The sequence below is a fragment of the Sarcophilus harrisii genome, chromosome 3 (assembly GCF_902635505.1).
Source record: "Sarcophilus harrisii chromosome 3, mSarHar1.11, whole genome shotgun sequence".
In the NCBI taxonomy this organism is placed as follows: Eukaryota; Metazoa; Chordata; class Mammalia; order Dasyuromorphia; family Dasyuridae; genus Sarcophilus; species Sarcophilus harrisii.
Window position 1 is genome coordinate 561,761,417 of NC_045428.1, and position 14,905 is coordinate 561,776,321.

Below are 14,905 nucleotides of genomic sequence, written 5' to 3' on the forward strand. Positions count from 1 at the left end.
TCTCAGCGCCTTTGTAATCCTATGTCTAAAAGTCATGGGGGTCCCCAGGCTTTGCCAGGAAGCCACAGGGTCCCAGTTCTAAACCCGTGCTCCTGGCCAATCTCAGTGTCTCTGAGTTATGTAAGTGTTAGCCAGTGTAGCTACCTGTCGTAAATAATTACTCTTGTTACCTGGGGGCTCAGTCCCCGTAGGTGCTGCAGGAGGGGCTGCAAGGCCCCCCTAAGTTTCGCCCCCTGGGGCAGAGCCCCGATGGCCCTGCCCTAGTGGTGGAGGAGCCTCTGGGACTCCTTGGACGGGATTTTGGCTGCAGAGACAGAGGCCCCGGGGATGGGAGGGGCCGCTTGGAAGCCTTGCTCTGGGCTGCTTCCTCTCTCTCTCTTGCCCCGAGCTCTGGGAAACACAGCCCTTTCACTCGCAGCGGGCATCTCCCCAAGCTTGGCTGGCTCCCTCTCTGGAAATTCTCTCAGGGCTGCCCTTCCCCGCCAGTGCCCCTCTCCCTGCCCCCGCCTGGCCTGGAAAGAAAGCCCCAGTGTTGGCTGGGAGGGGGCAGTTCCCGGGACCCTGAACAAGGCCGCCCATTCTCCCCCCGGCAGCTGGGACATTCCTGGGCTGCACTGTGCGGGGCAGAGCAGCCCGCCGAGAACAATCCCAGCTTGTGGAGCTCCGGGCTGGGCGGCCTCTGTCCCGGCCACGTCTCCTCCCGCCCCTTCTCCCTGCTGAGCCCCATCTCCCTCCCGGCTTCCTCTCTGGGCCCCGGAGCCAGGGCTGGGCCTGGGGCAGCCGCTGCAGCTCAGGAGGGATGGAGACCCCGGCCTCCCACCCCCAGGCAGGGATCCCCGAGGATGACCCCGCTGGGCTGTGGCTCCTGCCCTAGGAGAGAGCTTGCTCTTGGGGCTGAGGTGTAAACAGTGGCCCCAGAGGCCCTGGGCTGTTGCCAAGGTGACTGGGCAGCCTGGGAGGCAGCTCGACCCAGGTTTGGAGGCAACCAGCTGCAGCTCGGAGGAAGCTGGAGCCCGGGGGCCCAGCAGGAGGGGGAGGCGGCCCCTGGAGGAGCGAGCAGCAGGCCCGGTGGGCACAGTGTGCCAGTGGGCACCATGAGCAACAGGAAGCGGAGTTTCACCTTTGGAGCCTACGGCGGGTAGGTGCGGGGGCCGCTGGGGGCTGGGACCAGGGTTGCCTGCTGGGCCCTCTGGGGCAGCTAGAAGGTCACAGAAGCTGGAGCCAGAGAAGGCTTTCTCTGAGGGGAGAGCAGCCCCAGAGCCGGCTTCCTCCCTCGTCCCCGGGTTCTGGCCCAGGTGGGGTGTAGGGACAGCAGCTTCCCTCCTTCCCCCAAGGGCTCCCCAAGGCAGCCCTGAAACCCAAGGGGCTGCTGGCTCTCTGGAGCAGAGAGAGGTGGAGCTGACGTTGCCATGACCCAGAGAAAAATAGGGCAGCATCTGGGTGTGGATCCTCTGCTCTGGACAGACGGTCTGACATCACTCTTGGCAGAGGGGATGGGGAGCCGGCATCCCCATGGAGCTGGTCACTTCCCCAGGCCTGTCTGTCTGGGCCGCCTGAGGCTTATTTGGCCCTGCCAAGGCCAGAGTCGGGAGCATGAGCTGGCCTCCAAAGGGGCCAGAGGGAGGGAGACTGGATACCTGACACGGATTCCTGCTGGGCATCGGGGCACGGCCCCGGCCTGGACGGGGCACGGCATTGGGAAGGGGCTCCGATGGGGCATTAGGGCATGACCCTGGCCTGGACGGGGCACGGCATCGGGAGGGGGCTCTGATGGGGCATCGGAGGCCTGACATGAGGGCGGTCATGGGGTTGGTCCCCATTCTTTATCTGATCTGGGCCCTTTACCTTTGGTCTCTGCCAGCTCTAAGTCCCCCTTCTCTGCAGCCCTCTCTCTCCTAGCTGATCCTAGTGGGAAGCTTGGGCTTGGATTCCAATTCTGGCTCTGATATTTGCTAGTTGAGTTACCTTAGAAGGGCAGCCCTTCTCTGTGCTGAGAACATAATGACAAAAACAAGATTTCCCCGGCCCTCGGGAAGCTTACATTCCCACAGCTGGAAAGCCCAACCTCCCTCCTTGTGCAAAGGCGACATTTTGCCAACAGTTAAACATCAGATATTGGACAAGCCAACAGCACTTCCTTTAAAAGTGACCGAGTTCTCAGGGCCCCAGGTTCCCAGGGCTTAGGAGGACCTTGACAGACGGGCAGGGAGTCATCCTTCTCTCCTCCCTCTCAGAAATAACAACAAAACAAATATAGGAGCTAAAAAAAAGAGAAGTGAAAACAATAAAATAAAAAAAAAGGTCTGCAGAAGCACCTGTGCTCCCTTTATTTGCCGCCCTTCCCTTGGATCCAGTTTTCTAGCAGACCCTATGGCTTTGTGGTCCTCTCTGTCATACTCCGCCGTGTGACTTTAGGCAGATAATTCAGCCTTTTTGAGAATAATAACACCCTGTAGAACCTCCCTCCCGGGGTTTGATGGGAGACACATGAGATAAAGTGCATGAAGTGCTTGGCAAAGGATAGTGTTATGTAAGTGTCGGTATTATTTTTATTGTGTTTGTGATTTGAGGAAGAAGAAAGCAGTGAAAGCCGTGGAGATCAGGGAAGTCTTTCTGTGATGGGGCCGCCCAAGCTTAGCCATGGAAAATGGAGATATTCTGACAGGCAGAGGAGGAAGCTGCGCTTTGTAGGCACAGGAATGCCTTGGGCAGACGTGTGAACTAGAATATCGAGTTAAAGGAAAAACTTGTAGTTCTGTTTAGCAAGAAGGCAGAGTGTGAGGAGGTGTGGGGGATGAAACTGGGACTTCTAGCCGGAATCCGGTGGGAAAGGGCCTTAACCTCCGGTTTGTATTTTATGCCGGACGCTGGGGAGCCACTGATGATTTTTGAGTGCTGAAGTGATGCTGTTTCGTGCCTTGGGAAGATGTATGGAGAATGGATTGGAAAGTGGAGAGGCTCAGAGCAGGGGGTGGGGGGTCCTGGAGCTGCGAGTTCAAATCTGGGCTCTGACACTTACTAGCTCTGTGACCCTCGGCAAGTCACTTAAACTTATTACCTTCCCTTGTCCCCCTCCTCCAAAAGGGGAGGGATTGAAGCAGGGAGAGAAATAGAATTTATTATAAGGCAAGAAGGGGAAGAGCGTGCCTGGATTAAATAGAGAATATCTTAGTGGAAGGAGGTGAGGTAATATAAATGGAGAAAGATGGAGGTGGAATTAACGGGGCTTCACAATTGATTGGAGGTGAGGGGGAGGAATGAGTCAAAGATAACTCAAAGGTTAGCAGGGGGAGAATGATAGTTCCCTCAGTGGGGAACATTGGATTTTCAGCTGGGTTCTGCCGTCTCCCCTCAGCCCGCTTTCTGGGCTGGTGACTGTGGCCCGTGTGGGCCTTTCCTTAATGTGTGTAATTGGTGGGGGGTGTTTGTGCTAGGCAGAGGCGGGACCCAGGCACTCCACTATCATTACACTGTCTCCAGGGCTGGGTGTTTGGAACAAGGGATGGGTCCCCCCCATGGGATACTGCAGGTGGGCTCCCTGCCAACAGTGGGGTGGGCACGAGGCAGGCGGGGCCAGAGAGGGGGGGATGCTCCTAAGTTTCTGTCCCTTCTGTGTAGTGACCTTTGCTGGGCCTCCCCCTCAGCATTCCCTTCCCCTTCCCAACCACCCACTCCCACTAGGATTCCTGGAGGTTAAGCTCAGAGAGTCCTTATTAGGTGAACTTGGGAGAATTACTGAATACATGGAAGACTGCCTCCTTCCCAAGTAGGAGGTTACAGGGGAGGTGACCCCTGGGGTCTCCGTTAATTCCCAATAATCTGTGATCCTACGCCATGGAAAAATCGTAAGCCTGGGAACCCAGAGATTTAGGACTTTTCTTCCTCAACCTTACCACTAATTAACTTTGTGACCTTGAGCAAAATCCTTCATTCTTCTAAGCTTCAGTTTTTTCTCAACTGTAAAATGAGGGGGGTTCTCTGTGGCCCTTCTGACATGCTACATTGCCCACATCTCTCTCTTCTAGCTCAGATTTTCTAAGACTCAGTGATTCTCTTTCTACCTTCATTCCCCATTGGACTGGGGAGAGGATGAGGAAAAGGAGGGAGTAAAACTTACATTTTTAAAGTTTTTTTTCTAAATGTTTTTTCATTTCATTTTCTCAATGTATTAAACTTACATTTAGAATATTGGTTACTGATTTCCAAAGTGAATCAACAAAAACCTCTGGAAAATCATTAACAAGGGAGGAAAATGCTCCTAGAGTTATTTTTTAAAAAAATAAACTGAATAACTGTCTCATGGTCTGTCTTGTTTTGTAAATCCCTATGTTCCCGTGACACGTTTGCTTAGAGGCACACAGAGCAAGGTGAGAGGAAGTGGGAGGATGGTGGGGAAAGCAGTTCTCTGAGAGTCAGGAGATTCAAGCTGGAATCCTGCTTCTTTGTGACCTTTGTGAGTTACTTCCCTCTCTAGACCTCAGTTTCTCGCTTTGTCAACAAGGGGGCTTGAAATAGTGGCTCTTGGAGGTCCTTTACAGCCCTGAATCTCTGGGTCTTTATGTGGCTCTGCATCCCTCCCTCACAGTGTCCACCCCTCCTTCCCCTTTCCTCCTGCTCTCTGGGCTGGGGGGCAGGTGGAGAAGGGGCTGTTTGTTTTCACAACAGAGAAGTTCTGCAAACCCCCTTCCCCGGCCACCTCAGACTAGGCCAGAAAGCATGGACTGGAACCTCAGCTAGCTTAGGCCAGCTCCCCCTCTCTAGAAGCTGGACAGCAGCCAGATTTGACCATGGAGGTGCCCCCTACTCTGAGTGTGGATTAGGCTCAAAAATTACTGCTGGGGGATTAAGAGAAAGGATATCCTACAATATCCTTGTACGGGCCCACAAAGAGGCAGAGAGACTGGGACCTTCAGTCCAATTGTGTCTGTCCTGCCCTGGGTCCAGTGAGCACCCAAAGTTAGGGACACATCTTATAATGTCTTAGTGGAACTGGAAACAGAGGGTGTGGGTTGAAATCCAGATTTTACTGTGTGCTTTTTGATCAAATTGTTTTACCTCTCTGGGCCTGCCTCAGTTTCCCCTTCTGTAAAATAAAGTATGCCAAATGTCCCTGCCCTCCTCCAGTCCCTTTGGTCATTAAGCCTGTCCCTCCCCTTCTACTGTGGAAAGAGGGTATCCCTGGGACCCTGAAGGACATGTGTGTGGAAATGACAGCTGCCAATTTCACCTTCCCTCTTCCCCTCTTGCTGTGTTTCAGGTTGGACAAGTCCTTTGTGCTCAGCCGAAACCCGTGGTGAGTACCTGTCCCTCAGGGGGACTCTGCTCCTCATTCTATTTTTTCTTAACATTCATTTTTTTAAATAAAATTTTGAGCTCTAAATTTTCTCCCTCATTTCCTCATCTCCCTCTTCCCTAAGATGGTAAGCAACTTGATGTAAATTATATATGTGCAATCATGTAAAACCTATTTTCATATTAGTCATGTCGTGAAAGAAGAAACTGTTTGCAAAAGGATGAACTCAAGAAAAAAGTGGAAAATAGTTTGCTCTGATCTGTGTTCAGACTCCATGAGTTCATTCTGTGGAGGTGGATAGCATTTTTAATCACGAGCCTTTGGAAGAATTTTGAATCTTTGTATTGCTGAGAAGAGCTAAGTTGTTTATGATTGAACATCAGACAAGGCGGCTGTTACCATGTCAGATGTTCTCCTGGTTTTACTTCATTTTGCATCAGTTCATGTACATCTTCTCAGGTTTTACTGAAATCCACCTGCTTGTCATTTCTTATAGCACAAGTTGTTCAGCCACTCTGCAGTTGGTGGCCATCTCCATAATTTCCAATTCTTTGCCAACACACCAAAAAACTGCCATAAATATTTTTGTACTTGTAGCTTCTTTTCCTTTTTTTAATCTTTTTTTTTTCCTGAGGCAATTGGGTTTGAGTGATTTGCCCCAGGTCACAGAGCCAGGAAGTATTAAGTATCTGGGGCCAGATTTGAACTCAAGTTCTCCTGACTTCGGGGCTCTATCCACTGCTCCACCCAGCTGCCCCTTTTTATTGTTCTTTGGGAAAGAGCTAGTAGTGGTATTGCTGGCTAGAAGGGTATGAATGTTTGGTTACCCTTTAAGCATAGTCCCAAACTGCTTTCCAGAAGGATTGGATTAGTTCACAACTTCAACAGTGTATAAGTATCCCAATTTTTCTACTCCAACCTTTATTATTTTCTTTTTCTACCATATTAGCTAATCTTATAGATGTGATGTGGTAACTCAGAGCTGTTTGAATTTGCCTTTCTCTAGTTAATAGTGACTTAGAGCTTTTTATTTTATGACTATAGATAGTTTTGATTTCATCTGAAAACTGCCTGCTCATATGCTTTGATCATTTATCAATTGGGAAAAAACTTGTGTTATTACAAATTTGACTCAGTCATTGAGGGTTTTATCAGAGACTTGCTGTAAAAATTGTCACCCAGATTTCTGCTTTCCTTTGAATCTTGTTTGCCTTGATTTTATTTGTATAAAAAAGTTTTAGTTTAATATAATCAAAATTATCCCTTTTACACTTATAATTTTACAATGTTCTCTTATTTCATCAAAAATTTTCCCTTCTCTATAGATCTAACATGTAAGCTCTCTCTTGCTCTCCTAACTTGCTTATGGCATTACTCTTTATGTCTAAATCATGTCCTCATTTTGACCTTATCTTGGTATATGGTTTAAGATGTAGGTCTATATTTAATTTTGGCCATACTGTTTTCCAGTTTTCTCAGCAGTTTTTGTCAAATCATGAGTTCTTATTCCAGAAACTGCTGCCCTTAAGACTTAAGGAAGCTACACAGTGAGATGGAGGTCCTTGTCCTAGGAAGTTTTGTCAATGAGATGAGTGTTTCACAGTGAGCTCCAGTGTTACGCAAGTTAAATGATGGTCCTGGACTTGGTGATCCCTAAGGATGTTTCTAGCTTTAATATTCTTTTCAAGTGTTCTTTCAGTTTTGACATCCTGTGTTCTAGGGACTTCTCAGCTCTGACCTCCCGGGTTCTAAGGGCCCTTCCATCTTTGACATCCTGGGTTCTAAGAATCCTCCCAGTTTTGTCATTCTCTGTTCTAAGGACCTTTCTGTTCTGGACTCTATATTCCCATATACCTTTCACCTTCATAATATTATGAGAGACAAAAATGAATTTTCTGTAATTTTATTTCTAAAATATGATATAGTGGACAGAAGATTGGATTTGGTGTTAGAATACTTTGGATTCCAAAGTCTATTGATTACCAGGCTTGTGATTTTAGACAAATCGCTCTCTTCAGCTTCAGCTTCTGCGAAATGGATTGAACTAAATGACTTTTAAGGTCCCTTTTAGGTCTAAGACCCATTGAAGGGTTTTAGCCCCATGCAACCCACAGATGGGAAGGACAAGTAGGAGAACCTGCCCAAAGGAGCTGAATTCTCCCTTCCCCTTCCTGTTCCCCTTCATTTCCTTCCTTTCTCTTCCCCTTTCTCTCCCCTCCCCACAGAGCCCCCCTTAACTTGTGCTTCTGGATACAAAAAAGCAGAGGAAGAAAATAATGAAAAGAGATTCCTTCTGGGCAAGCCAGTCTTTGGTGAAGCAGGAACAGGATGTTAAGCTGCAGCCTCATCTTCCTTATTTTGCTTACTTTGCCCATTTTATTTCTGCCCTGCTGGCTGCATTTTCTTTTCTTTTTCTTTTTTTCCCCCTGAGGCAATTGGGGGTAAGTGACTGGCCCAGGGTCACACAGCCAGGATGTGTTAAGTGTTTGAGGCCAGGTTTGAACATGTGTCCTCCTGACTTCAGGGCCGGTGCTCCATCCACTGCGCCGCCTGGCTGCCCCTGGTTCATTTTCTACGGAGCATGGACTTTTTCTTGGAGGACCTCAATCCCCCGTCAGGCAGACCTAGGAGAGATGATTGGGAGTTAAGGAAAGACATTCTAACAGCTAGAACTCTCCAGACATGGAATGGGCTAATGTTCATAACCATAATCCACATTTCTAACTTGTTCTAAAGAATATAAAGTACTTTTCTCACAATATATCTGTGGGTTCAAGTGCTGTGATTTCCCCTTCCAGCTGGGGATACTGAGGCTTCAGAAATGAAACCACTCGCTGACGGGCACACAACCAGTAATCATTTGTGTCTGAGCCGTGAGCCGAACCCAGTCAGCCTCAAATCTTCCTGCTTGTCCCTCCCTGATAATGTAGGTAAAGTGCTTTCTGTCACATGGGAGTGGCTACTTGGTGGGATGTTGTGGAAGAGATTCCTGTCTAGGAATGGTTTGGATCACTTTCCCTTTGAGTTCTGTCTCAGCTGAATGATTTTATGAGTTCTGGAGAACGCAGATTAAAGCTTTTAAAAGGAAAAGATTAGTAATTCAGTGAGTAGAGCACTTTTGGGGTTCTAATCCTGGTCTCAGATCTCTCTTCCCCCACACCCACAGTGTGCCCCATGTAGTTCCTCCCGCTTCCCCACAGTCACCTCTCCCTTTCATAAGCCCTGCTCTCCACTCTTACATCCAGAGATCCCATACCTTTCCTCTTCTGCTCCCTGGACCTCTAGTTCCCAGTTCCCCTTTCCCCGTCTCTCTTCCCTCATTACTTCCTTCCTTTGCCAAGTCCCTGTGGTCTCCTTAACTCTCTTACCTCCCACTCTTTCTCTCCCACCACTGGCCTCCAAGTCTATTCTCATCCTTTTCCCACCTCCCTCTGCCATATTGCCCTGATCTCTCCATTCCTCCAAGTCCTTCTCTTTCCTTTCCTCTCAGCTCATTCAGCACTCACACAGTCTCTTGCTCTCGGAAAGGCTTCCCTGCACTCCCCATGTGCCCAGGTTCCCTTCTCTTGCCCACAGCTCTTAGCTTTCCAGCCCCGCTTTCCTGCTCCTCTGAAGAGGCAGTTCCCCTCCCTCGCTGGAGTGTCATCAGCGAGGTGACAGCTCAGGAGCTTTCCCAACACATGGGGTGGGAGGGAGCACCACACTTCCTGGGGATTTGCAGTAAACAGATGCCCTGGCAGTCGGGAGCCTCTCCGGCTTCCCTAACACGGGTACCACGTGCGCCATGTGCTCTGGCTGTCGCTGCTTTCGCTCAGCTCTGATGGGGTGTCCTTGCATAATTCCTGAGACACCTTCCCACTCAACTCAAGGTCTTCCCGAGATCCCATGCCCTCCACTGGCAAGTCACGCCAAGTCCGCAAACATTTATTAAATGTTTACTGTGTGTCGGACACAGTGCGAAGGGCTGGGAAGACAAATGCAAACCAAAACAGTTGGTGCTCTCAAGGAGCTTATGTTCTAACTGAGGAAGACAACACAGAAAAGAAAAATGGAGAGCAAGGGGATGGGAGGGAAGGTATCCCAGGGAAAGAAATCTGGAGTCAAGAGTGAGCTCAGAAAGGAGCTAAGGCTAGATACAAGTGGTCTGGGTACTTTCTATGAAATGAGGGTCCCCCAAGGAAGATGGGGCCCAGGGGAGGAAGGGTCTTCCAGAGGGAGAAGGCTGCTCAATCACGGTGGAGAAATACGTCTTCAGTCAGGAACAGAGACCCCAGTGCGGAAGCCTCTCTCCCTGACTGGCATTTTACACAAGGGGCTCCCAGTCCTTTGTCACTGGTGGGTGGAGTAAGCTTTCAGCTGGGCCATCTCTGATGTCTGAAGAGTAATGGAGCGGGGATGGGGCTTGGAGCTGGAAAAGGTGCATTTGGGTCTGGTTTTAGATTCTCATTAGCTGTGACTGTGGTCCCAGGCAGTCTGTGGTTAGGGAGCAATTCAGAATAAAGAGATGAGGAATTCGTAGGGATGGAGATAGGGACTTAGAAAAAGGCATCTAGTTTGATCTGTCTATTTTAATTCTACAGATGAGGAAACTGAGGCCCTGAGGGTGAAGAGGAACTATCAAAGTTTACTCAGAGTTCTAGCTGGGAAGAGCAGGGGAAACTTCCTGGAGAAAGTGGGTCTCAAAGGAAGGGAAGGCTTTTCAACTGGTACAAACATAGAGATATCACCTTCTTTTTTCTTTTTCTTGCCCTTAAGGCCCACTTTAATAGAGGACACAGCATCTAATTAAGTGCATATACAAAAAATAGACAATTAAAGAAGATAATTTGAAAAAAATGAAGCAGTAGCATTTTGGAGAGTTAGGAGCAGGACCAGGAGAGGCCCCCTTCAAAAGTTGAAAATTGAGCTGAGAGATGTCAAATTAAAAAAAAAGTTATTTATACTTTAAAAATATTTTGTGTTGTGTATTATATTATAATTTTACATATTATAGAATACCATGTATTATATGTTATATAATAGATAATTTATTATATTTATATGTAATATATTATCTATTTCCTTAAATATTTTTTCCAAATTCCCAATATATCCCTCCTTTCTAGCTTCCTCAGAGAGCAATTCTTTAAGGGGAAAAAAGAAGATTAAAACTGAGAAGAAAATGGTTCAGCAAAAACTCCTCCTGCAAAAAAGGCAGGAAAGTACAATGCCTCTTTTAGGGGCCAAGCTGAGTCATCATAATTTCACAGCATTGTGTTGTTACTATATTCTTTCCATTTAAATTGTTTTAGTCATTGAGTACAACGTTTTCCTGGCTCTGCTAAGAGATGCCATCTAGGCATGGGGGATGAATGACTATGAGTGTGCCTTGAGCCAGGAAAAAAAAAGGATAAAATCCATCCAAAAATTGCTCATTCAGTTGAGCCGGAGACAAAGGGATAATAGAATGGATGGATTTGGATCTGAAAGGGACCTTAAAAATCACACAGTCCAAACTCTTCATTTTATAGATGAGGAAACAGGTACAGGAATATTAAGTGATTCATTAAAGGTTATGTGAGGAAGGAGAAAGAAGGAGAGCAGAATCCCAACTCATTTTCTGATTTTGTGCTCTTTCCTCCAGCTGGAGCCAGGTCATAGATAGCCTTGGATGCTCATCTAGAGAATTTGTATTTTATTTAGGAGGCAATGGAGGAATTACCGAGCAGAGGAAGGATTTGAGCAGACATCTGAATTCGGAGGGTTATTTGGGAGCCAACTGAGGGTGTGATGGAGAGGGAAGACCCTGAAGTCAGGGAGACCAGGTTAGAGGCTTTTAATAGATGTTGATGTACTCAATGAGCTTCCAGGAAGTCTCTGGATAAGAGATTCCAGGAAGCCCCAAATAGGTTGTTGGAGTAGAGAGGAGAAGGGGAGAACATTTTCTTCTCCTGTTGTTCCAAATGGTTTCTATATTATTGGAATTTGTTGTTCTTTAAATCCTGTTGTTCTTGTTGTTCAGGATTTGTTTGTGAATCTTTCTGATTAAGGAGAAGGGTAGAACATGTTCTCTGCCTGCTGCCCAAATAGTTTATATAGTACTATAATTCCAATAATATTGGAATTAATTGGAATGAAAGGAAATGGACCTTTAAATATTTGGTAAGATTCATTTGTGAATCCAACTGACTGAGGAGAAGGGTGAAGTTGAAAGGTGTTGTGGGAGCACCATTGGCGAGATGTGGCAGCTTGTGGATATGGGAAAAGGAGGGATGCAAGTGGCAAGAGAATTCCATGGATTTCAGCTTGGCTGATTGAGAAGCTCTGGTGCTATTTACAGAAATAGGAAAAAACAGGAAAAAAGTCAGTATTTGATTCAAAGAAGACAAATTCACAGCATCACAGATACTCTGTGTTGGAAGGGACCACAGAGATAGTGTGGTGCAATGGAAAGAGCCTTCACTTTGGACACTTTGATCTTGGACAGTTCCCCTTTCTGACCGGAGGTTTCCTTGTCTGCAAAACAAAGGGATGGGACCAGGTAATCTCTAATGTTGCTCCCAATTCTAAATCTATGATCTTATAAACCTGTATCTGAATTGGAATTACCTCTAGAAAATACCCAAGTGGCCATCCAGCCTTTGCTCAAAAACTTCCACTCAGGAACCCCATTTTTTGTTCAGTCATTTCCATAGTGATGGACTCTTCGTGATCTATTTGGGATTTTCTTGGCAAAGGTATGAAGTTCCTTTTCCAGGTAATTTTACAGATGAGAAAATTGAGGCAAAGAGGGTAAAGTGACTTGTCCGGAGTCACCTAGCTAGTAGGTATCTGAGGCCAAATTTGAACTCAGGAAGAGGAATTCCTGATTCTGTGCCCTGTACTTTATCTTCTTCATCACTTAGGCTGCCCTAGCTACTTTGGGAGAGGTCTAATTATTATAATTTCTTTCTCTATAGAAAACGCAGAAACGCTTTTCTACAGCTTTCTCTCATTGCTTCGTTGGTGGTAAGAACAAGGCTAATGTCTTTCCTTTAGATACTTGAAAACAGCTATTATGTACCTCCCACCACCAGAAGTTGTCTTTTCTTCAAGATGAATAGTTTTAGTTCCTTCAGCTAATCCTCATGTGCTATGATGATTTTGTGACCTTTTCCAATCTAACCAGATGTTCTCCAGTTTATCAGACTTGCACAGGCCTCCCAAGCTAGGAAGGGAAGCCCTCATTCAGTCTGATGAGGAGAAAAGGTTAAAGGGCTATATTTCTTGTGTTAGGATCACCAGGCAATGCAGCACAAAATTGAATTAATTTTTGTTATCATCTTTTATCGAGCTTAAAGCCCCCTGTAATGTTCAGATCTTTGAAAATAATAATAATAGCTAATATTTATGTAGTACTTAACTATGTGCTGGGCATTGGGCTTAGTATGTTCCAAATATGATCTTATTTTATCTTTTACAGATATACTATTGTATAGCTGTGTGACTCCCAGTTTTTACTTTGGAAGTTGATTTTTTGAACCCAAGAATAGTGTTTATATTTATTCCTATTTAATCCCATCTTCTTAGATTTGGATCTCTTCTTGACTGATAAAATCTTTTTGGGTCCTCTGTCAATATATGGTAAGGAAATCTTAGCTTCATGTCATCTGTGGACTTGATAAACATGCCATCTCTGCCTTTTACCAGATCATCACAAAAATATTTAATAGCGAAGGCACAAATCCATGGGATGTTTTACTGGAGGTCTACTTCTAAGTTGTTTGTTCAGTCACAGGCTATGTCTGATTCTTTACTATCTCATTTGGGGTTTTCATAGAAAAGATACTGCAGTGGTTTGCCATTTCCTTCTCCATGTCATTTTACCACTTAGGAAACTGAAGCAAACAGGATTAAGTGACTTGCTTAGGATCACCCAGCTACTGTCTGAGGCCAGATTTGAACTCAAGAAGAAGGTGAGTCTTCCAGACTCCAGGTCTGGCACTCTGTGCACTATGGGCCTCAGTTTACTCATTTATAAAATTACATTCCTTCTAGAGCTAAATCTGTGATACTATGTGTGAGTTTATGTAGATCTTAAACCCAGGGAACAAAAGCCTCACAAATAGTGGCTAGAGTGATCAATTCGGGCTCTACTTGGTTTCTTTCTTTCTTTCTTTCTTTTTTAATTTAATAGCCTTTTATTTACAAGATATATGCATGGGTAACTTTACAGCATTAACAATTGCCAAACCTCTTGTTCCAATTTTTCACCTCTTATCCCCCACCCCCTCCCCCAGATGGCAGGATGACCAGTAGATTCTACTTGGTTTCAATGAGTGCCATTTTCTTGATCTTTATAAGATATTATATAATAACATATTATTATATAATAACATTAATAACATAATATTTTGAAGTTTATTGTAACTGAGTCATTGCAGTCATAATGGACTTTTTGTGATTCTACTTGGGGTTTTCTTGGCAGAGATACTGAAGTGGTTTGCCATTTCCTTTTCCAGTTCATTTTACAGATGAGGAAACTGAGGCAAACAGGATTAAGTGACTGGTACAGGATCACATAGTGTTCCGGTGTTCAAGGTTAAATTTGAACTCAGGTTTTTTTGATTCCAAGACCAGTATCGTATCCATTGCTACACCTAGCTGCCTTAAGATATAGACAGATACCTTCTTTTAGATGTAGTTATAAATATTCCTTATAAGGGATCATATAGGTGGGCAGGGGAGTGAGCATCCTCTGATACTGTAGATCTGTCCTTTACTATCCACTGGCAGTTCAGTACCTTGAGTTACTGAGGGTAGGATTAGGTCATCTCTAGGTAAAGTGGAGATGTTAATCAACACATAGGGCATAGACTAATATCCAGGAGAACCAGAGGGAGACACCACTGATAAACTGCCATATCTGGAAGAGATTAAAAGAACATCCACCCTCCTACATTATCTACTCCATGCACTCCTGGGGCTTCAGCTCTGGTTCCAGAATCACTGTAGCAGCTGCTACTGAGCCCTACAACTAATCTCTAGGTTATAGTCAGAGGTTATGGCTTCCAGAACCTTGGAGAGCAGCCCCAGCCACTTTGTGATAGATCACATCATACACGTAGAAACATAAAATGGGAGGAACCTGAGATCATAGATCATCCAGTCCCAACCTTAATTTTACAAATTAGGAAGCTGTAGAAGAGACATGAAGGCCCTTCCCCAAGGTCACTCATCGAGCTAGCGATATAAATTGAGCTAGAACCCAGGTCTCCTAATCCCAGACAAGTACTCTTCTTAAAATACTCATCAAAGCTGGGACTATCAAAGCACAATTCATCCATTCCCTTTTAATCCATTCTGTTTCTTCAAGCATAATAATTATTATCAGTGATAACAAATATTTATTGATTGCATTTATTTTTGCTGTTTCCCTAATCTTGGGCATTGGATGGAAGAGTCAGAATTAATCTTCTTGAACACAAAATTGGGGGTCAAGAGATCTAGACTTGGCTTTCCCATTAATTTCCAATTTAATATGGGGCAAGCCATTTTGCATTCTAGGATTCTTCTATAAAATAAAAGAATTAGATAATTTCTAAGATCCTTTCCAGTTCTGACAATTTCTATTCCAATATTCCATGTTTTAAG

The 14,905-nt window shown here is 45.6% G+C and overlaps 1 protein-coding gene across 2 annotated transcripts in view; it reads left to right on the forward strand.

The window, feature by feature from the left end:
• Positions 1-745: 745 nt before the first annotated feature.
• The window catches only part of RAP1GAP (RAP1 GTPase activating protein), a 90,926-nt gene continuing 76,766 nt past the window's right edge, over positions 746-14,905 (forward strand). The window contains exons 1-2 of one of the 2 annotated variants that reach the window (XM_031962668.1): positions 746-1,138; positions 5,258-5,293. In XM_031962668.1, coding sequence (XP_031818528.1) covers positions 1,095-1,138; positions 5,258-5,293 — 80 coding nt within the window. In that variant the 5' untranslated portion in view covers positions 746-1,094. The remainder of the gene's footprint in view (positions 1,139-5,257; positions 5,294-14,905) is intronic. The other variant, XM_031962669.1, reaches the window with a different exon arrangement.